The sequence below is a fragment of the Gopherus evgoodei genome, chromosome 19, assembly GCF_007399415.2.
Source record: "Gopherus evgoodei ecotype Sinaloan lineage chromosome 19, rGopEvg1_v1.p, whole genome shotgun sequence".
Taxonomy (NCBI): Eukaryota; Metazoa; Chordata; order Testudines; family Testudinidae; genus Gopherus; species Gopherus evgoodei.
Window position 1 is genome coordinate 5,433,095 of NC_044340.1, and position 21,878 is coordinate 5,454,972.

Below are 21,878 nucleotides of genomic sequence, written 5' to 3' on the forward strand. Positions count from 1 at the left end.
CTGACATGAACCCTGCTAACCTTTACTGTTTTCAAAACTGCATTCTTCAGGAAATTAACAACCAGGTAGATATTTTACAAAATTCAAGACATCAATATGACACCTGAACTAAAGTGAAAGGCACCATTTCACTAGCTATATATTTGCTGGCTACTAAGTAAATACATACTGAATTGTAGCCACTCTGTGTTCCCCAGAAACAATGTAAAGAAATAGTTACTGGTAATTAATTTTACAGGACTAAATTTTTCCATCAGTGAATATTACAACCAAGATTTTAAACGAGAGTTTGTACTGAACGTTTTTAATATTGTATTTATAGCATTAGAATTTGTTTTGCTAAAGGTTAGCTCATGCTTAGGGAATCTAATAGAAAACTGTAAGACTAAATTAACTTTTGAATGCTAATTACCTCTTTGACCAAACAAGCCCCATTCAGCACCTAGAGTCTCATCAACATTCACCTTGATCTGCTAAAACATTTTCAATACAGACTGCCTGGTCTACATTAGGATTTTAAAATGTGTATAGCTAACAGGATTTTTAAACATTTTTTTCCTCCGAGTCTGGACAGACCCTGTGTGTACAGGGTGATCACTCCTGCCATCTCATCACAGCTCTGCTGGGGCAGTGTCAACAGATGCCCACGCTATCCTGGGATGAAATGAGTGGGGGCTGAACCCTCCTTCCTCTGGGCAGACTCCAGCTTACCCGAAGACAGGAACAGGAAGGAATGAGGCCAGCTTGCTCGAAGAGAAAGGCCCAAAAGGCTGCTTGTGTGGGTGACCCCTTCCAGAGCCAAGCCAAGAAGGATCAAGGCTAGAGCATGGGGGCAGAGACAATGCTTGCTCCCATTTGGGGTTGTTGCTTAGGCCCCAGATTGCCTTGAATTGGTCCTGAAAGAGGTCATAAGAACGACCATACTAGATTAGACCAATGGTCCCTCTGGCCCAGCATCCTGTCTTCCAACAGTGGCCAATGCCAGGTGCCCCAGAGGGAACAAACAGAACTGGTAATCATCAAGTGATCCATCCTCTGTCGCCCATTCCCAGCTTCTAGCAAAAAGAGGCTAGGGATACTTCAGAGTATGGCTTTGCAAGCACTTAAAGGAAATGTCATGAATGTATGACAGCAGGTTGTCCCCCTGGTATAGTCTTAAAATCTTGAAGAATTACAGAGCTGTTGATAACTAAGCCAGACTCTGGGTAGATATATTCCACCAGATGTAGGTGGTCTGAGAGATTGCAGCTCTCAGCCGTGCTCTGTCAGGTAATAGGTACTGCGCTGTAAGTTTGATGGGCACGCTTGTAGACTCCTCTCAGAAGTAGTGCACCTGAAGACGTATTGTACTTTTAGTGTCAGCATATTCCCCCTACAACGTCACTTGATTTTAAAGATTAATTTGCTTAAGAGACTGTAGTGACTGTGATCGTTAATTCCTTTTGCAAATAATTACGCTGACATTTTCAGAGAACAGTATTCCTATCTTCTTGCCAGAGGCAGGCAGAATTGATGTGAGTGGCAGCCAACTTACTCATGAATTAAGAATTTGAACAAGTCCCGAAGAGACAGTGTAGGCAGAAGTATATTATCTCCAGTAACCAACTAAGCCACAGCAAGATGGTGTCTGCCTAAGGAAAGACCACCAACATCGGATGAACTGGGACTGTCAATAGATCCGATAGGTCTAAACATCTTTGCAAACCGTCTTTCCTGGAGATAAATGCTGAGGTTTTCTGACTGTATAGAGACCAATGCAACAGTAAATAAAAACAATCCTCGAAACATAATTATAGGAGATGGGATCAACTTTTTAAAATAAATGAGAGGGTCAGCGAGTAGAGGATCAAAGGCTAATTTTCTCATCGGGGTTTACATTTGACATTACCTCACAGGGTACGCCCAGACTACCCGCCGTATTGGCGGGTAGCGATCGATTTTTCGGGGATCGATATATTGCGTCTCATCTAGACGCGATATATCAATCCCTGAACGTGCTCCCGTCGACTCCGGAACTCCACCGGAGTGAGCAGCGGTAGCAGAGTCGACACAAGGAGCCACAGCCATTGATCCCGCGCCATGAGGACCAGAGGTAAATTGATCTAAGATACTTTGACTTCAGCTACGCTATTCAAGAAGCTGAAGTTGCGTATCTGAGATCGATCCCCCGCCTGTGTAGATGAGCCCTCAGATAAACAGAAGTGCCCCAACTCACCTTTCGTCTCACACATCATTACGTTGCTGTACTCACTTTCTCCTCCCTCATTATAGCACTGCATTTTAATGTCGTAAGATGTTTCTGGCTGCAGGTGGCTTATCAAGTGCCACTGCTTTGTACCTAGAAAGAAAAATGAAATAAGATTTGTTTTCTTGTTTGATATGAGACAGGTGAGAGTGTGGGGGAGAGAACATATCTTGAGTCATGGAAGAAAATATAGTGTCATGCCCTTTTCACTGGGCAAAAGTATGATGCTGGGTTGTCACAGCTTTGCTTGGTGAGCACAGAATGTGTTATCTTTAAAAGTACAAGATGTAATATTTTAAACAGAGCTGATGGAAACTCTTCAGGCAATGTTTTTCTGTTAGAAATATCAGAATTCTTTGGTTCTGTTCTGAATGAAATCAATTTAAAAATCATGGAATTTCCTATGAAATGGAAATTCTGGTTGACACACACAATTCTAATTTTAAAGACAAACTAATCTTGATTTCTTACACTTGGAATGACTCTTTCCATCCTGAAAGATTCTTAAGCACTTTACAAGCTACCATACATATACACGCAGGAATCTCTTCATCGATCATTCACATGCATGCCTCTAGGGCGGAATGTGCCAGCTGATTAACATCATACAATGTTCATGGCAAGCAGTGAGGCAGACTACTGTATCAAACTGAAACAGGAGAAGTTTAGGGAGACCGAATTTAATTAAATTATTCTCACATTAGAATTTGGCCAGAGTGCTGTGATATACCTTGACTCTTTCAAGGGTACCAGGAGATCTTCAGTGACTATAAATGCGAGGTCCTAGTTAAAAGTCAAGTCACTCAATATTTTCACAGGAAGGATTCAGCCAAAGTTGATGTTATGACCTCTCCTAGCTCAGTTAGGAGAAGCCACAAATAATTTAACTTCTACTATGTGAAACATACTAGGGAACACTCTCAGATAACAGGCCTGTCTTTCTCACTCTCTCAGTCTCTTGTGGCATGGACTCCAATCCAAGCAAGCTTTTTGAATAGAATGATTTTGTTAACTCTGGCTGCTAGCCAACCTTTCATTTAGACACCCTCCTGAAGTACAGAGCACTTCAGTATAAATCACTCTCAGTTTTTACTTTCACAAACTTGTGACAAATTTTAATAAACAGGGACCCTTTTTTGAGAGTTTAATTAACTGTTTGAGCACTTCTAATCCCTCTTGGAAAATACCACCTTGAACTGTTTCCACTGTTTCTAAGAAACTGTCATACCACCTATTGATTTAAGTATTAATTAAAAAAATAAAGCCCACTTGGCTGGAAGGGCTGTGCCATCAAGATTCCATTCTAACGCAACAGAATTAAAGCTGCAGTACAATTCCCACTGCAGTGTCACTAAAAATACCCTAAAAAGGAGGGTGTTTTTCACTCTACGACATGAGGAAGGCTCTTTTAAACTGCTTTCTTTCAGTGCTCCAAGTGGCGAACTCCTATGAAACACAGATCTCAGTTCACGCACACTAAAATGAATAGATGCCCCAAATAACAACTTGTATTTAAATATTGGTTGATGCTGGCTTATTCCTAAAGCACATTTTTCCAAGGCTTTTTACTTCTGTCTCCTCTCTTCCTCCACCCCCAAACATTCCTTTCAGTAATTACTACACCAGGTTTTAGGTTTCTGCTTCAAACCATTAGAGGAACTGGAATCAGTACAGGCACTTTAACTGTGCTCTCCCTGCACCATTAGGAAGGGAAAACCTTTAAACAACTGACATCAGACTACATTTAGGGTTAAAATTCAATCTCCAAGATCGAGGCAACAGGGAAAAATTCAGCCCATCTAAGCAGGAAAGGGCAGGTTTAATTTTGCTTTTGCTGAAAGGTACAAATACTGGAGAGCCATATGACGCAAACACACAAACATTTTTATAAAATTGCTTGTGGCAACTTTTACAGAGGAAAAACCTTCTGTAAGCTTTTGATTCCGTCTCAGAAGACAAGACTTAGCAGGAAATGTTAATGAAAGCTTAAGGCAACTCGTTAACTAACACAACCATCACAACAGCTTTTCCCCCAGTAAAAGAGTCTTTGCAAGATAAAATCTTCTGTCAAAACACTGATTCAAGAGCAACAGAGGGAAGACTGTGAAGGCCAACGGTAGCCATTTGTAATGTGTAAGGGTTAACCAAAAGGCCTGGCACTTAACTTAAGGATCACATGCTTCTTTATACTTTTTTAATGTAAAAAAGAATCCAGTCACATTTGAATTGAAAATAGATTTCACTATGTTACAGAAACAAGGAAAAAAAGTTTTAATGTTTCAAGTTGCTACCATGTGAATTTCAATTGCAGGCTCTGGGACAGCTGCGCTGAGCAGACTGCCACAAAGATGTCAGTTTGCATAAACCTGAAAATCAGGAATAAGCAAATTTCACAGCACAGTTGAGGCACATTTAAACAATTGCCCTGTACGTAACATTCATACACACACAAGTTTGTGTCACAGAAGGCTAAAATATGTTTACAGACAAAGATATTGACTGCATAAGCTTTGAAGCGACCCTCTGAGCACCAACACTAGATATTTAAGGTTAAGTCTAGACTACCCGCCGTATTGGCAGGCAGCGATCGATTTCTCTGGGATCGATAGATCGTGTCTCATCTAGATGCGATATATTGATCCCCAAAAGCGCTCCCGTCGACTCCGGAACTCCACCAGCGTGAACGGCGGAAGTGGAGTCGACACAGGGAGCCGCGGCCGTCGATCCCGCGCCGTGAGGATGAGAGGTAAACCGATCTACGATACTTGGACTTCAGCTACGCTATTCATGTAGCTGAAGTTGCGTATCTTAGATCAATTCCTCCCCTCTCCCCCCAGCGTAGATCAGCCCTAACAGTCCTACAGTCTGAAAAAGCTTATGTCACACCTTAGAGTATTGTGCAGGCTACAGCCAAAGAAGGAAGAATTTGAAAAAGAAGGGCCCGGTCCTGCCTCAACTGAAGTCAATGGCAAAAAACCTATTAGCTTCAATGGGGCAGAACGAGGCTGCTACTTAGGCCAGATGATTAAGAGGGTGTTAAAAAATGTAAAATGTGACTACTTCTTCCATGAAAATGATGATCTAAAAGTTCCCAGCAAAATAACCCACTGGCTTACAGTATCTGTTATCAATGTGTTCGAACAGCAAAGCGTGAATAACGCTAAACTGTCAAATTAGCTAACATTTACTGAATGCTGCAGTATCTTGGGCTCAGAGAAGCTCCCTTATAACAAAGAGTAAAAACTTAAGCACCTACTAACAAGTAACTGGAGAGGGCTTTCCAATTTGCAACAGCAAATGGATGTTACTTACTGTAACTGGAGTTTCTTCGAGATGCCTGGTCATTATCTGTATTGCACACATGGGTATGCACCAGAGTCCAGAATTTCTTTGAAGCAGTGTCTGTTGACCCAAACATGCACAGTAACTCTCCTCATGCTCCTAACCAAGCTGGTAAAAGGCAGTGCGAGTTAACACCTCTCTAGTTCCTCCTCTTATTGCAATCCAACTGGATCCAAAGCAGAGGGGATGGAGGACAAGTAGTGGAATACAGATAGGGACACACATCTCAAAGAACCTCCAATTACAGTAAGTAACCTCCATTTCTTCTTCGAGCGACAGTCCCGACATGTATTCCACACACAGGTGACTGTCAAGCAGCGTTGACTGGAGGAAAGTGCAAGGAAACTGGTAGCAGAGATGTTTATACTACTGCCGTTCCTATGGTTGCATCTCCCAATTGCTGCTTGAGTTAGAGTATAGTGTGATGTGAAAGTATGGCTGGAACTCCAAGCTGCCACTCCACAGATGCGCTGCAGTGGACTGCCCGATAAGGATGCTGTGAGGCAGGTTGTGCTGTATGGAGCGAGCTGGGATAGGCCCAGGAGAGGTAAGCTTTGCTATTTTGTAGCATTCTAAAATGCATCCCGAAACCTATAAGGATATGGCTTGTCCCTGTGACCTTTCTGCCAAGGCAACAGAGTCTCAGATTTTCTAACAGGTTCAGTTTTCAGCCTGTGGAATGCCAGGGTGTGCCTGATGTCAAGGGAGAGAAGTCTCTTCTCCTTGGAAGAAGCGTGGGGTTGTGGGCAGGAAACATAAATATTGCTTGACTGATGTGCAGCTCAGACACAACCTTGGGGAAGAATTTGGGATGTAACCAAAGGGAAACTTCCTTGTGCAATACTGTATAAGGAGAGGCTGCCATCATAGCTCCCAGCTTACTGACCCTTCTTGTCAAAGTAATGGCTACTAAGTTGGCTTCATGGACAGACATGTCAAGGCACATGTCACCAGAGGTTCGAAGGGTGGACCCAGGGCCGGTGCAAAGATATTTTGTGCCCTAGGCGAAACTTCCATGTTGCACCCCCCCCCACCCCCCCAATCACATACATTATACACAATACACGGTCACAGAGTAACATGTTATAATTTAGAATTTATGTTTCCGCGCTTTAAGTTTAGCAAATTTAGAAATAAGTTCCTCCAAGTCAATGCTGTGAGCAATGTCATGTTCTAGTGACAAAATAGATAGCCCAACAAGTCTTTGTTGCAACATTGATGTTCGCATGTATGTTTTTATCAACTTGAGCTTCGAGAAGCTTCGCTCACCACTGGCCACAGAAACTAGGAGAGTCAAGAGGATGTGAAGAGCAATAACTGTGTTAGGGACACTATCTGTCAGCTGGGGGTCAGGGCTGTGGGGAGCATGGGGTCAGGGGGTTTCCAGCTCAGAGAGACTGGGCTCAGAGCTGGGGGTCAGGGCTGTGGGGGGGATGGGGAGAGGGGGTTTCCAGCTCAGAGGGACTGGGCTCTGAGCTGGGGGTCAGGGCTGTGGGGAGGATGGGGTCAGGTGGGTGCCTGGGGGCACTGGGGCAGCTCAGCTCTGCAGGCTGCTGTTCTCTCCAGCCATCCAGGCACAAGGGGAGCAGCAGCAGGGACCAGCCAAAGACCAAGGGGGCAGGAGCACAGGCACCTGAGGCCAAGCTATGGGGAAACACTTGCTTACCTTGCCCAACGCATGAGCATCGGGGTCCTCTTTCTTCCTCCACTCCACCAGACCACGGCTGAGGCTCTTTTCTTCTCCATGCCCCTCACTGGGGCTGATGTGGAGGCTAAGCCGAGGGTAGCCCCCACTTTCCTCCAGAAGCCCTAGTGTCGCTCTGCCCTTGCATGGCTCCTGCCACGTGCCCTAAGCAGAGCTGCGCAGCTCTGCCCAGCCGCCGGCACCCCTCTCGGCAACGAGGAAAATGGCATAGGCTGGAGCCTCTGCTCTGGGAGGGAGAGGGATTCTGAACCTCTGCCTGCAGCCCAGGGATTCCCCTGGGTCAGCGTGCCGTGGGCAGCCTGAACCTCTGGGCTGCCGCAGCGGCGTCCTGACGCAGGGGGGGTCCTGGGCTGCTGGCTGCCGCGGCGGCGCCCTGATCCAGGGGAACCCCGGGCTGCCAGCTGCCGCGCGCTGACCCAGGGGACCCCCGGGCTGCCGGCTACCGTGGCTGCGCGCTGACCCCGGGGACACCCTGGGCTCCCGGCAGCAGCTTCTCTGTCCCAGCAGCAGCGGCTGCTCAACCATTTTAAAAAAAATTGGGGGGCACCGCTTTTTGGCACCCCCAAATCTTGGTGCCCTAGGCAACCGCCTAGTCCGCCTAAATGGTTGCACTGGCCCTGGGTGGACCTCTGAGTGTTGAAAAGATAGGATTAAGGTACCATTGAGGCACAGGGTTAATGTCTGGTGAGAAGGTCCTGATCGAGACCTTCATAAATCAAACTGTGGTCAACTGTGTGAAGACAGACCATCCTTGCACCAGGGAGAGGAAGGCATTAACTGCTGGTAGGTGTACTCGCAGTGAACTGAAGGCTTTAAGAAGAGAATACAGTCTGAAATGCCTACAGTATCAAGGGGATGCTGGTGGCGATGTGCCCAGGCCAAAAATCGCTGCCATTTAGCCAGGTAGCAGAGCCTAGTAGAATCCTTCCTGCTTTGGGTCAGGATTTCCTGAACAGGGAAGTCTTGGATAGTATGTTGGCCCTCCCTTGGGAAGCCTGAAGAATGGAGCCACGAATCCCTTCGCATGACCAGTCTTGTGGCCTGAGATCTGGATGCTATACCTGCAGCATTTACCACAGCCTGGGAAGCCACCTTTCCTACCAACCTCCCATTGCCCAGAGAAGACTGGGACTGGGCTTGGTGTTCCATGGGGACTTTATCTTTAAATTCTGTGAGCCTGGTCTGGGTGTTAAAATCATATTTTGCTAACAAAACTTGGTAATTATCGCAACAAAATTGGAGGGCTGCAGAAGAGAAAACCGTCCTACCCAGGAGGTCCAGTGTCTTTGACCTTTTATCTGTCGGAATAGATTTTTTGTTAGTGTGGCTGAGCTATCTCTGTAGCCATCTGTACCACCAATGAATTAGGAGCAGGATAGGAAAACATGAAATCAGCCCCCTCTGGCCAGCACAAAACATCTTTTGGCTCTTTTTGGCGTAGGGGCACAAATTGCTGGCGTGTGTGCCAGACTGCTCTGGCCAGTTCTAATATGGCCTCATTGATTGGAAGGGCCACTCTGGTTAGTTCCTGTGGTTGCAAAAATGTCGAGGAGTGGATGTCAAGGGTCCCTGGACCTCATCTAGCAGGTTTTGGAGATCATTAGTGATCCTTTGCCACAACCCCTGATGTTGCTGATGGTCATCCGGCAGAGAGGGCAACAAAGGGGTGATGGCCTCCTCCAGGGAAAATGAGGAGGCCCCCATTGGAACCAGTTCTGGTTCTTCCTTCTCATACACTGAAGGCATCAGCTGATGGGAGGAGGAGAAGTGGAATGACTCCTGAGAGGTGTCCAGGGCGCCTGCCACAGCGGTCTCAAGAGCTCCAAATGCATAGGCCCCTATGGGAATCAATATCAGGGGTCCCTGGGGGGTGGAGGTGGATCATAACTGGAGGGATGATAATGCCTCAGATGCATCAGGGCTACTGTACCCTCCCAGAGATACTGGTGCAGCTATATCCTCTGATTCCAGGGATTGTTCCGTTGGCAGCAGCGGTACTATCAGTACCAAAGTGCTCCTGCCCGATGGATGGAGATGGGACCTCTCTCGAGACAATGGTAACTGCTCCTCCTCTGGAGTAAGGATATCTGTCAGGTGGACAGGGATCAAAAGGAGTGGAGATTGTGGGCAGAGGAGAAGATATCCTCCAGTGTTAAAAAAGGTCTCCGTACGGCCCAGAGTCCGAGGAGTTCCAATGTTGACAACTGAAGGACCCATTACATATGATGCAGCCAGATGGTCTTTGGATAGATAAGGTGGTAGCAACGACGAATCTAGACTTGCACTCATTGACGGGACTGGCAAGTGACTATCTTCCCACCCCTGATACCGTTGTCACTGCCAGATTGCTCTTTTTCTGCACCTTACGCTCCAACTTGGGGGTTGAGCTGGTTCCGCGGGTTCCATATGCGACATCTCACCCGACCTGGACCAGTCTGGGGAGGAAACACATTTTTGCTGGACAATCTGCTGCAGGGATCTGTCCTTATGCCCATGCAAGTGTCTCTTACTCACATGGGGAGCCTTGTGTGATGAGTCCTTGGGCTTCAATGTTAAGGGCTCTGCTCCAAGGGTCATGTTTGGAGGAGCTTTGCTGGTTGGCAGAGGCAGATGTATAGCAGGGGCTCCTGGGCCCAGGTTGGAGTGGGGCCTCAACCTCTTCCATCAAGAACATTTTCAGTCAGAGCTCATGGAGTTCTCTAGTTCTGAGTAGGAAGGATTTACAAATACTGCACTTCGCAGAAATGTGCATCACTCAGACAGTGCAGGCACCAGTGATACTCATCGCTGATGGAGAAGGAGCGAGGACAGGAGAGACAGTTCTTGAATCCATGGACCTTGCACCTAGTCCCGTAACCAGGGAGGGGTGGCGGGGGAGTATTCTATTCTATTCTATTCTAAACTAAACTATACACTAACTAAAGTTTCTAGGCTGAGAGAAACTATTTATAAATTTATAATTTTTCCAGGTTCTGCAACAGCAAAGGAGGACACGATTCTGCCTCAAGCTATGCAGTGGTAAGAAGGAACTGGAGAGGCACTAACCTGCTTTGCCTCTTACACCCTCGGTCAGGAGCACAAGAGTTACTGTGCATGTGCGGGTCAACGGACGCTGCTTGGAAGAAATTCCAGACTTGGGTGCATGGTGTGCATACGTACCCACATGTGGAATACATATCGGAACCATCACTTGAAGAACTACAGGTTTATTTATCTCAGAAAACTCGCACCAGTGAAACAATCTGAAAGCCACTTAATTACACCAGTGGAAACCCCTAATTGTTAGATGTAGGTAAACTGGTTTAAATCTCATTTATGCCAGTTTGTTTTATTTTAGTAAATTAGTGGATTAGGCTAAACTGGTTTAAGTGCATCTGCATTTAGGTCTTGCAATGATGCAGCTGGAACAATTTAAAAGAGGAATTTAAAATCTATTAAGTTTGAACTATGGATGGAAGAAAAATTCATGCGGGGGCAGAATTTGGTGCTAAACAGTTAAGATCTCTACTGCTAGTGAATATATTATTTAGACTGAATTTGTTTGGTTAAAGTAGTTCAGATTTTATGTAAACACAGCCATTATGGTTACATGACTGTCTTCCCCAACAAATATCTGGCATACTGCCTCTGATAATGCATACGCCACATCATACCTTCTACAATCTCTCTCTTGTAATCACTATCATTGTCACTGTCAGTTGGCCGGTAATAGATATAAAATCCTTGGATGGGGGTATTGTTGTTGCTTGAAGTAATATACTGGAAAAGAGAATAAAATAGTACATTAAAGGATAAATCTATTTAAAATTAAAATACCTGATTATGTTTCAACAACATCATGGCAGAAATAAATTTACTTCATTCAGGAAGAGACCAGAAATATTTTCAAGAAAGAGTGGTCTTAAGTTAGGTAGAAGTAGTAGAAGAAACCATTGTAGTTCAGATGATGTAACAGTTTCCATTCTAATCCCCTGTCAGTCACCAGTTGCTGTCTGAAACTTCCATTTTGGCTGAGAATTTCTGCACAAATTTCTTAGTGTCTTTGACTTAGCAGTTCACAAGGAGAGTGAAACACATCCTTCCCACTGAAAAAAAAAATCTTGCAATCTTTCTGAACAGCTGAAACAACTGTGGTTTGAAAGTTGAAAACAGGCCTCAGTGTAAGTCAGTGCTTTCAGTGCTTAAGAAGAGAGGCGCTGACTTTCCGATCTCCCAGGGGTTGTTCGACCACCGCTCCAAATCTTTCTGCTCCACCTCTTCCTGCCCCATTCTGCCCCCTCCCCTGAGCACTCCCCACTCTCGCTCCACCTCATCCTTTCCACTGATCACCTACCCCTCACCTCAGTGCCTCCTGCCCGCTACTAAACAGCTGATCCTCGGCAGGCGGGAGATGCTGGGGGGCAGGAGCTGATAGGCAGGGACCGCCGGTGGGCAGGACCCACCAATGGATGCTGAGCACCCTTTATTTTTTTTCCTGTGGGTGCTCCAGCCCCAGAACACCCATGGAGTCAGCATCTATGCTTAAGAAAATTGTATTTGATTTGACAGAGCAATAAGCCTTTCAAAAATCAAACTGAGAGTGCACAGATTTCTTTATCAGGTTTCATGGTGTGAACTGAAGGATCTACTTTGCATGTATATGGAGCTAAATTAACTGCACTGTGAAAAATCTAGTCAAACATATTGCAGTGAATGCAGATGTGACTGGGGAAAGCCCTGCTGATGGGCTGAGGATAGACTGCAGTTCTTAAGAGCCCAGAAGGGGTCCACAGCAGGGAGCTCTGGACACCTTCCTATATCCCTTTTTCAAAATGGGATTTATTCTCATTTGAAGATTTTATTTTAAGTCAAAGCTATACTGGACCCAAAAAATTTATGACCGATGAAAAGAAAAGAAACGCTATTACAAGAATTATATAATTTCGGACATAGTATGTAGTCATGCAGCTGAAGACTGCTGTGAGGCACAGGGTGCAGAGTTAAGGTTGTCCATGCAACTTTAACTCGGGTTAAATTGACTGGCTTAGGCTACACTTAAAACTGGTATCAGCATAGCTATGTCAATCAGAGGTGTGAAAAAACCCACGTCCAACCAGCATGGCTGTGGTGACAAAATCCCCAGTGCAGATGCAGTTATGGCAACAAAAGAGTGCTCCTGTCAACATAGCTAATGTTATTCCTATACCAGCAGAAAAACTCCTTCTGTCGTGTAGGTCGCATCTACACTAGGAGGCTACGCCAGTTTGGCTATGCTGACATGCGTATGCTGGCACTGACCCTGTAGTGCAGACACAGTCGGTATTTCCTAACCTTTGAGTTCAAACTTAACATTCTGCCAATAGAGAATTCTGTAAAAACACTCTTATGTAGTCCTCAGACATTTTAGACTAAAGTTTCTTCAGTTTATTACTGACGATTATTTTCCTCTTTCAAGGTTGAATTGTTCAGACAAACTGTAGAACTGCGAATTCTGTGGAGTTTAGAAATTACCCTCCTGGTGCACCATGGTTGCAAACATCAGTGTACAAAAGCAGAAAACTCAGACGAACAGAACGTTGAGTTTTGATACTAATATGCAGCATGCATCACTTTCTCACTGGTTAATTCAGTGTACTAGAAAGCAGAAAACTAATGGTATGGTGGATTTCAATAAGGACTTCAAAATATTTGTTTATGAAAGACGGAGTTACAGAGGAAAGGAGTGGAATGTTTTTGCAATATGGAATATTTATTGGATACACTTCCTCTTCAGATGTAGCCTACTGAAAATTCTCAGAGAATATGATTTTGAGGCTTGGTTAAGACTTCTTAGAGTGTGCATAATACAATGGTGGATTCTTTTCAAAGACTCAAACTAAAACAGGATCTATTATCAAATAACACTTCTGAGCTGTTTGGAGGAGTCAAAGTTGCTGTTAATCAACATCCACTACTAAACAGTATCAGAAGTACAGCAACAACTCGGGTTTCTAGATTTTAAATCTTACAATATAGGAAAAAATGAGTAGATTGATATGGTTCATGGGATGGAGCCAACCATGAATTTCTTAATACCACCATTCAGTAGTGAGGAAAACAACTACATTGCTAGCTTGAGTGTGTTGTTCTTGATCCTTCACTTTTAAAAGATTTCTAACTGCCAAATCAGTAAGAATTAGTCTATAGAAGGAGAAAAGAACAGAAAGAAAGTGTACTCACAGTCCATTTTAACATGATCTGAGTGTCGCTGACTGCCTCAGTGTAGGCAATGTGAGGTCCTGTGATTGGGCGGTTGGAAAAACGGTTGGTAAAGCCAGCAACTTGATATGGCCGAGACGGTGAGCTTCGTGGACTATCTCCGTAATTGTTAACAGCAATCACACGGAATTTGTACGTTGCTCCTTTCAAAGGCAAAAGATAAAATTAGGGGGCAAGATAAAAATGCCCAAGCACTAGAAAAAGGGTTCAAATGATTTAAAAAACCTGAGATAAGACCCGATCATAGTGGAATTAGTTCTAAATTGATTTCTTGGGATTCAAAAAGAAAATTACTTGCCATCAATGATGTCTCTCTAATAGTTTTAGATGCTCAACTGTGACAGAACCTGCTCTCGTGCAGTGGTGAAAAGCTAGTCAGATAATTGGACTGGAAAGAAATTTTCACCCATGAGAAAGGCAAGGAAATGCTATTTTCCCCCTCCTAGAGCAGGGATGTCCAATTAAGATTATGGGAGTATATCCCTCAAGACTAGTTGCGTGCATATCTAGATGTCATGGACCACGGTCCTTCTTTGTCTATTTCTGAAGTGCCCCTAACTTCTGTCTCATCAAAACAGTTAGTATATTTGTTCTCTTGTTTCCCAGCCCAATGAAAAACAAATGGAATGGCTGCAGAGAAGCACATCGCAATCATAACCTAGATTTAGTATTTACCAGAAATGACAATTAAGCAGGGAGAGGTTGAAAGAAAATGTACACAAACAACAAACATCAATAAAAATTGAATGGGGGGGGTGAGAGGACTGTTTCCTTCTTAGAGAGCTAAAAGCCAACTTCAATTAAAGAAACAAAATTCCTAACCTGAGACAGAAATTACAGATAAAATCTGTGTTTTTAATCGTGTTTAGTATTCTTAATGAGTCTGTTATTTTAGCTGCTGAAGGGCATGACCAGAAATAAGAAATACTTCTCCTCATGAGAAAATCATCATCTAAAAGAAAAAGAATGTGGAACTAAAAATCCTAAAGGCAGCGAAAGAGTTTTAATACCTGGCTCTAAGTTGCGAACTTCCACTGACAGTTTAGAAGGAGAGATGCTATCGGCTGCAATTAGCCAATCACTGTTTCGGCTCATACGCTTGTACTCGACTTTAAAGGCAGTGATGGGGGAGCCACCATTTGCACGTGGGATCCATGTGACATAGACAGAGGTCTCGGAAGCTGTGGAGATAGCAGGGCGATCTGGAGCTTCTGGAACTGAAATGGGAAATTAAGAAAGATGTACACAGGAGTTAGATGAGAAACATGGACCTCTATTCTCTACAGAGCACACTTATGATTAGTTTAATCAATTAAGTTAGACCAAGTGTTTCAAACATGGAGATTTTTAAATCCTCCTCCTTTTATCTTTAAGAGCTGGGAAGAAGCCTAGTACTAAAAAGTCTTAAACTGTGTATGAAAACTTAGTTATGGATGTGAACACAGCCATTTCTAACATCAGTGATTACGCTGCATCAGACCAATGCAGCTGAACTATGGGAGTGCAAAAAAAAGTTCTTAAATAACCAGAAAACATGGAGCTATGTTCTTTACTCAACAGAACTGAAAGAGATGTGCTAATACACTAAACCCTACCTCTTCCTTGGGACTACAACAAAAGGAGCATATACAACAGCAGCAGGTTGGTTTGGTGAGAATAAAAAATTTGAACTGAAATTCCCAGAACCATGGAAAAAAAAAAAAACAAACCACCTGATCCATAAATACTACTAAGCACTGAATTGCTTAAGCATAATTTAGAACAAACAAGAGCAAACCAAGCATGTAAGAAAGGATATCAATACTTACTGAACTCACTTGAAGTTACAGACAGCAGTGGGAACAGAGAAAATGGAAAGAGGTGGTGTTAGCAATCTGGTTATAAGATGTCTCATCAGTCAGAATGGTTAAGTCTTCACTGCACTGGTTTATACACATTGTTAAACCACAAGTGCCACAGAGGGAGGAAGGTATTTAATAAGGAACAGAAAGGCAATAGGTTATCTGGCACTAACTGGATTTTAAAATTCTTAAACTCGTTTTCAGTCTATTTGGGTAACATTTTCAAAAGTGCTGCAGGGAGTTAGGAGGCTAAATCTCATTTACAAAATTGACATATGCACTTAGCAGCCTTAGTCACTTTTGAAAATTGGACGTGGGTGCCTTTGAAAATTTTACCTTTTGTGCTCATGTTATTTACCCTCGCTTTGACAATGATCTCTGCAAACAAGCCTTAGTGCACTGCAGGAAGACTGACACATTTAGCAGTAAGATATTTAAAGGGACATTTTCAGCTTAAAAATCACACCTGTTGGAAAATGAATTACTTATTTTTACAATATCCAGTTTGTCTATCACTGATAAACTACAGAAAAGACACTGAATTTGTGCATCTGATAGCACCTTTGTGTATTGTCACCTTCAGTTTCCTCTGTATAATTTGTTGCTCCTGTTCTTGCTGGTCTTTCACAAAAAGTCAGAGAGGAGAGAAGACCACAAACATAAGAAAAAAGTCCCTGTAAATTATCAAAATTGGCAGTGAGATTAGGGGTCAAGCAGGGCAAACTATTCAACTCATTTTTAGAAACTGATTAAATTTCAAGGGAAGCGTCCCTTTAAATATCAAATTCACTGGATGGGACATCCATTTAAGGACATCTCAGTGTATAAATTACACTCTTATGCAAGACAGGCACTGCATTTTGAAGATTCATAAATAATTACTGCAAGTCACAACAAATGACTGGATGAATCAAGGTAACTACTTAATACACTGCTTCACTGACTGGGATGAACCTTTTAGTTAACACTCTTAAAAGCATGAATAATCTGATCCTTTCCCCTAAAAATGCATGCAAGCATAAAAAATCTGGTAGTTTGAAGTCACTTATATCTGAGCTTTGCTAACGGATCATTCACAAGAGGAAGACCTGCAACAGAAAGACAGACCTAAGGAATAAACAGAGACACACGACACAGAAGTACAATTATAAGCACTTGAGAAATTAGCTTCAATGCATCTCGTTTTATATTGTAACATCTAACGTGAATTGGAGACGGTCCATTCACCTACCTCCACTGTGTCGAGACAGGTCTGGAAGGACCACCCCAAAGTTATTTGTCCCTTCCTGAATGACAGGATGTTTAGGAATGCCATGTGGGGGAGATGGGGGCTGAGTGTTTTTTGAGGAGGATGTTCTTTCTAAAACAAGTTTGAGATATGACAAATAACTCAGCGACTGCAGAAGACATTGCCGGAAAAAGATCTGTTCACTGCATCCTTACAGTATGCCCCCTCCCATTGCTTTTACACAAGACAGCAACTTGAACTGTGGTGCAGCTGGCACTAAACCTAGCTCCAATTCCCAGCCAGGCTAGCTGTGCACTAGGTAGTTCCTCAGGGGCTGAAGGAGAAGAGAATTCTCCATGTCAACCTGCAGAATCACTGCACAAGTCTCAGGCTGGAGTAACCTCCATAGTAACTGCACAGCTATAAAGCACGATATGCACTAGCCCCACCCAAGATTTCTGCTGTGAGTTCAACACCCGTTACATTGGCTTCCCCCAAATCATGCCCCTCAGTACACTGGAATCACCAACATTGGTAAAGGAGTCATGTTGAAAGTACTCTAGCAACAATGCGGCAATATCTAATGAAGCCCCAAAACTGGCAATTAAAAACTGATACTAGTGTTCATAGCATATGGCTGCCTCCTCCTGGAAATAAACCACTAGAATGTCTAAATTTTTAATACAGCCAGTTCTTGTATTATATATGACCAATTGTTTGCTTAAAATGTTACTAATGCAAAGAATTAGAGTGGATTATATATGGTCATTCAAACATTTAATGGCCAGTTTAAACCTGAACTCAAAATCCTCTTAAGTTGGAAATGAGAACTGGGTTAATGTTCTCAATACAGAGCGCACTACAAAACTAGCACACTAATGTGCACTGGAAGTTTCTGCACAGGAAAGGCCAAGCTTTTTTTACACAGGGGTTTCACAGGTCAGGACTGAAGCAGCTTTATTCATTTGGGTGAGGATACTCAGAATGGAAGGACCAGTCAGGATTCAACTTCTCTAAGTGTTATGTGGAAAAGGCTGACCGGGGCCTGGCTGCCTTCTGACTTTAGCGAGGCTACTTTCAGTAAGGGCTTGTACACACTACCACTTATGTTGGTTTAAGTTATCTTGCTCAGAGGTGTGAATAAGCCACCCCCAGAGCAACATAAATTACACTTATCTAAACACCCGTGTGGACAGCGTTATGTCAGCAGGAGAGCGTCTCCTGCCGACATAGCTACTGCCGCTCAGAGGTGGCTTTATTGTGACAATGGGAGAGCTCCCCCCCTAGCGGCATGGAGTGTCTTCACCAGATGCGCTACAGCGTCACAACTACACTGGTACAGCAGCATCGCTGTAGCACTTCCACGTAGATTAGTCCTAAGAGTCCACATATAGTGTAGTTGCCCTTGTCGTTTGTTTCATGAATTGAGATGCAAATAATCACCACAAACAGCATGACAATTGAGAGTCTGCTGTCTTTTACTAACAAGAATCCTCTCAGCATACCGCTATGGTACTACACCATCAGAATTTGCCTTACAGCTAGACTCCATTTACCAACCGCCTTAGTTGTGATAGGCGCTTCCTTTGATACTACATTCAACCACTGTTTCCACAAATAGCTTTATAGACAAGCCACAGCCAACTTAAATTACAGGAATGTTTTGGCGATAACTTTGCATACAGGAAACACAGCACCTACCTTTGCTGGTGCGAAATGTAAGCATGGCAGGCTGGCCTTCACCAGCAGCACTCCTCGCTACCATCAGAACTTCATAGAGGCTGGAGGGCTCTAGTTCTGAGAGAAGCAGCTCATTTTCACTTCCAGGAACACGAACTGTATGCCAGCTTCCCATGACACTGACACCATCATCCAGCTGTGCAAGAGGGAATCACAAGATGCTAAGAGCAAGACAAACCATGACTTCAAGTTTAGATGTGGAAAAATATCAATACTTCTCCAGCTGAGCTGGTTTTCTGGACATTATATAAAAATGCCAAAAATGTCTATTTATGTTCAATGGGCTTTACTTAGTTGTCAGTGACAGCCCTGGAAATCCAAGTCTTTTATCCACACAGCAGGTAAAGCACAAGCGGCAGCTCTGTGAGCTTCTAAACCATGTTTCTGCAACAAATCTAAACCCTCACCTACAGGACCCCTCCATATTAAGGTTTGAGAGAATTCAGTCTCCACATTAATTTAGCTCACTGCCACTCAGTTGAGACAGCTAACAATGCTAATTAGTACATATTGCAATAGATATTTACTGCAAATGTTTGTGCCTGAGGAAACAGAATGAGGACAAATGATTTCAAGCAGAATACCTAGCAACCATTAGATGGTGTGTGCCTCTCTGGATTAAAGCAGAGCCCAAGTTGAGAAAGGTGACAGTCAACTACCCTATCCTATCCCAGCCTTCCATTAATTTAAGCATCTTTACATGTTTATTGGTTATGAGTAACACAAAAGAGGGGAGGGGGGTGTTTTATCTGCTTGGTTACCGCCAGAGGCTGGAAAACATCAGCAGAAAGATTGGAGATTTGTTTTTATTAGTGTACATATTCCTTCCCCCCTCCCCTGCTTTTTTCTGTTTTACAGTGAATTTACCAGTTCCATTAGGCAAAGGAAAGATTTTTCTTAATATCTGACCTTCTGAGAAAAGCATTACCCCAAATCCCAAAGAAAAAGGCAGAGATTCTATCAAAAATAAACTGCTAAACAACATAAGACTTTAATAAAAACATGGAAGGGAGCTCTAAATGCTATGGATTACTAAAGTTTATACTGACGGCCTTGATTCAAATTCTTTCTTCAAAAGAGACATTTCTTTCTAAGCTTTATAAAGAAATCGTAGAAGAGGAGGAAATCAATTAAATAATTTTTATGATAAAAGAGATAGATGCTTTTAAAACCATGATCAACTGTCTACTAAAAATACATAAATAAAAGCACTTAATATAGAAAATATAATTGCTAGCGATGGACAAATTTGAAAGGGTCACATAAGTATTCAAAACTTTTGGTGCTTATCAGAACCAACTATCTTTGGTTCATAAATTAAATTGGCTGTCATGAGATTTCCTGGATTTGCCTGGTCAAAAATATCTTGCAGTATTTCTGCTTCAGAACAAGGATTTAAACTTATAAAAATATGAACTGAGTAACTTAGCCCTTCAGAAAAAAAGGTCTGATTTAAGATTTAGTCCGATGTGATGCTTGGTTCTAATTCTAATCAAGGAAGTTCACTGCTTGCAAAAGTTCTATTCAAACTACACAGTGCAAGTGAGATCAGAACCAGACATACTGACTTGAAATGCATTTTTTTAAAAATTACTAATGTTGTATGAATAATGCTCAACCAGAGTCCAATTCCACACATACAATAATGGTACTACAATGAAAATAAAAACTTGAGTTCTGTTCAACAAGGCCCAGTTAAACCCAGAAAAAGCAGCACCTAATTTCAAACCATCCCTAAACAGACTGCCTGTGTCTCCACAGCAAAACTGTGGTTCAACTGTATTTTATTTCAATCTGGGCTGATATCATAGCTCTTAACACCCATGTTGCTGTAACAATGATAGGTTCCTTGAGAAGCCTAAAACTATCTGCTCGAGAGTTATGCCTATTTCTTGCAAAGAAGAGGTACCTTGCGATATTTCACGAAGTAAGCATTGATGGGCAAGCCGCCATCCTTTCCAGAGCGCCACACCAGGTTATACATGTCTGGCTTGAGTGTCTGTGGAGGGCTGAGGATGATTGGGGCTTCGGGAGGCAAAGCCCCATTGGGTGTCTTTTCTGTAGCAACTGCATCAAGATGCAACTTTGTCGGAGACAAATTTGAGAACCCCACTTCTGTATCATAATCTCCATCGCCTTCATCACTTTGGGCAACCTCCATAGGAGTGACTTCTTCAGTTTTTGTACTAGATTCAAAAGGAACTGCAGAAGAAAAATACTGGTTATATCTACAAGACAAAGTCTATTTGCTCCATGCACTGGGAAAAAATAATGAACTACTGCCCTTCACTCCTAGATTCTACTGCATCTTCTATGCAGTAACAGAGCAGGGCAATATTTCATTGAACATAAGCATTCTAAAGGTGTACTACCTGGCAGATCGACAGCAGTGGATGTGTTATAATTGATGTACCAGGTACATTAGGTAGCAGCAATGTACTTAGATGGAAAAGTAAGTAACTACACTTCTACCAGCATAAACAGAGTAATTTGAAGCAACTCAAAGGCATTAAACCAGATCTGTACAATTACAATTTACTGTACAGTATGTACAAAATTACATTAAGGACATTTTCTTAGCTCACTTTGTGACGTTTTAGTTGAGAGTAATTTCTACTAACATTGAACGTTACAGAGCTGAAACCCAGCCAACTCATTTGAAAATATATTACTAAGAATGAGATATGCTATTTGTGATATTAAACATATTTCTGAAAGCCCTCTACGGGCCTCCTCCTGCCATCCCGCAGCTTTAGCTGAAATGAGGTCAGTAGTACTGGAAAGCATAACAGACAAAAATACTCTTAGGGAATCCTGGAATTGATACATAGCTTGTCAACATTCCAGGCAGCAATGGGCTGGCAGGTTGGACATCTGAGGTTAGCATCAAGACAAGCATCAAACTTTAAATATTGAAGTGAGAACACTGAGGGAAATGAGACAGCTCCTGAGGTTGCACACTGAAATGCTAGATTGCCAGATGTTCTTAGTCCTGCCCATTTTTTCATATAGATCTGTGTAAGTTTCTGTTACGTGTTGGGGTCCAGAAAGCGGAGGGGAATAAAGGGAACTTCGTTTACAAAATAAACAGAAATTCCTCGGTAATGTAAAGCATAAGCTGTGTTGGCCTGGCCACCTTAGATTCCGTCAAACCTCCATTAAAATACCAACAAGTGTGGCTGCTATTTTTGGCCACTTCTTGGAAGCTGAAGGGGAAGGGAAAGGGTTTTTTGTTGTTGGTTTTTTTTTTTTTTTTTTAACTGAAGCCCATGTTCTCAGCAAGCATTGGTTTATTTACGAATGCTGCAGAGTTTGGGGATGGGAGTCATAAGCAACACAAAGAGGAAGCCTTCAAGGCCCGACATCAGCTTGTTCAAAACAGAAGAAACGCCTGACAACATTCTCACCCTTGAATTGTATCTAGTACACTAAATTAACCAGTGAGAAAGTGATGCATGCTGCATATTAGTATCAAACTCAACGTTCTGTTCATCTGAGTTTTCTGCTTTTGTACACTGAAGTTTGCAACGTTCTGTTCGT

The 21,878-nt window shown here is 43.0% G+C and overlaps 1 protein-coding gene across 5 annotated transcripts in view; it reads right to left on the reverse strand.

Annotated features, from left to right (window-relative positions):
• The window catches only part of CDON (cell adhesion associated, oncogene regulated), a 94,391-nt gene that overhangs the window by 17,725 nt on the left and 54,788 nt on the right, over window positions 1-21,878 (reverse strand). For 4 of the 5 annotated variants that reach the window (XM_030538399.1, XM_030538403.1, XM_030538401.1 and 1 more), the window contains exons 9-15: window positions 20,248-20,540; window positions 18,300-18,474; window positions 16,602-16,730; window positions 14,540-14,746; window positions 13,491-13,672; window positions 10,946-11,051; window positions 2,216-2,338 (exon numbers count right to left, since the gene is read on the reverse strand). In XM_030538399.1, coding sequence (XP_030394259.1) covers window positions 2,216-2,338; window positions 10,946-11,051; window positions 13,491-13,672; window positions 14,540-14,746; window positions 16,602-16,730; window positions 18,300-18,474; window positions 20,248-20,540 — 1,215 coding nt within the window. The remainder of the gene's footprint in view (window positions 1-2,215; window positions 2,339-10,945; window positions 11,052-13,490; window positions 13,673-14,539; window positions 14,747-16,601; window positions 16,731-18,299; window positions 18,475-20,247; window positions 20,541-21,878) is intronic. The other variant, XM_030538400.1, reaches the window with a different exon arrangement.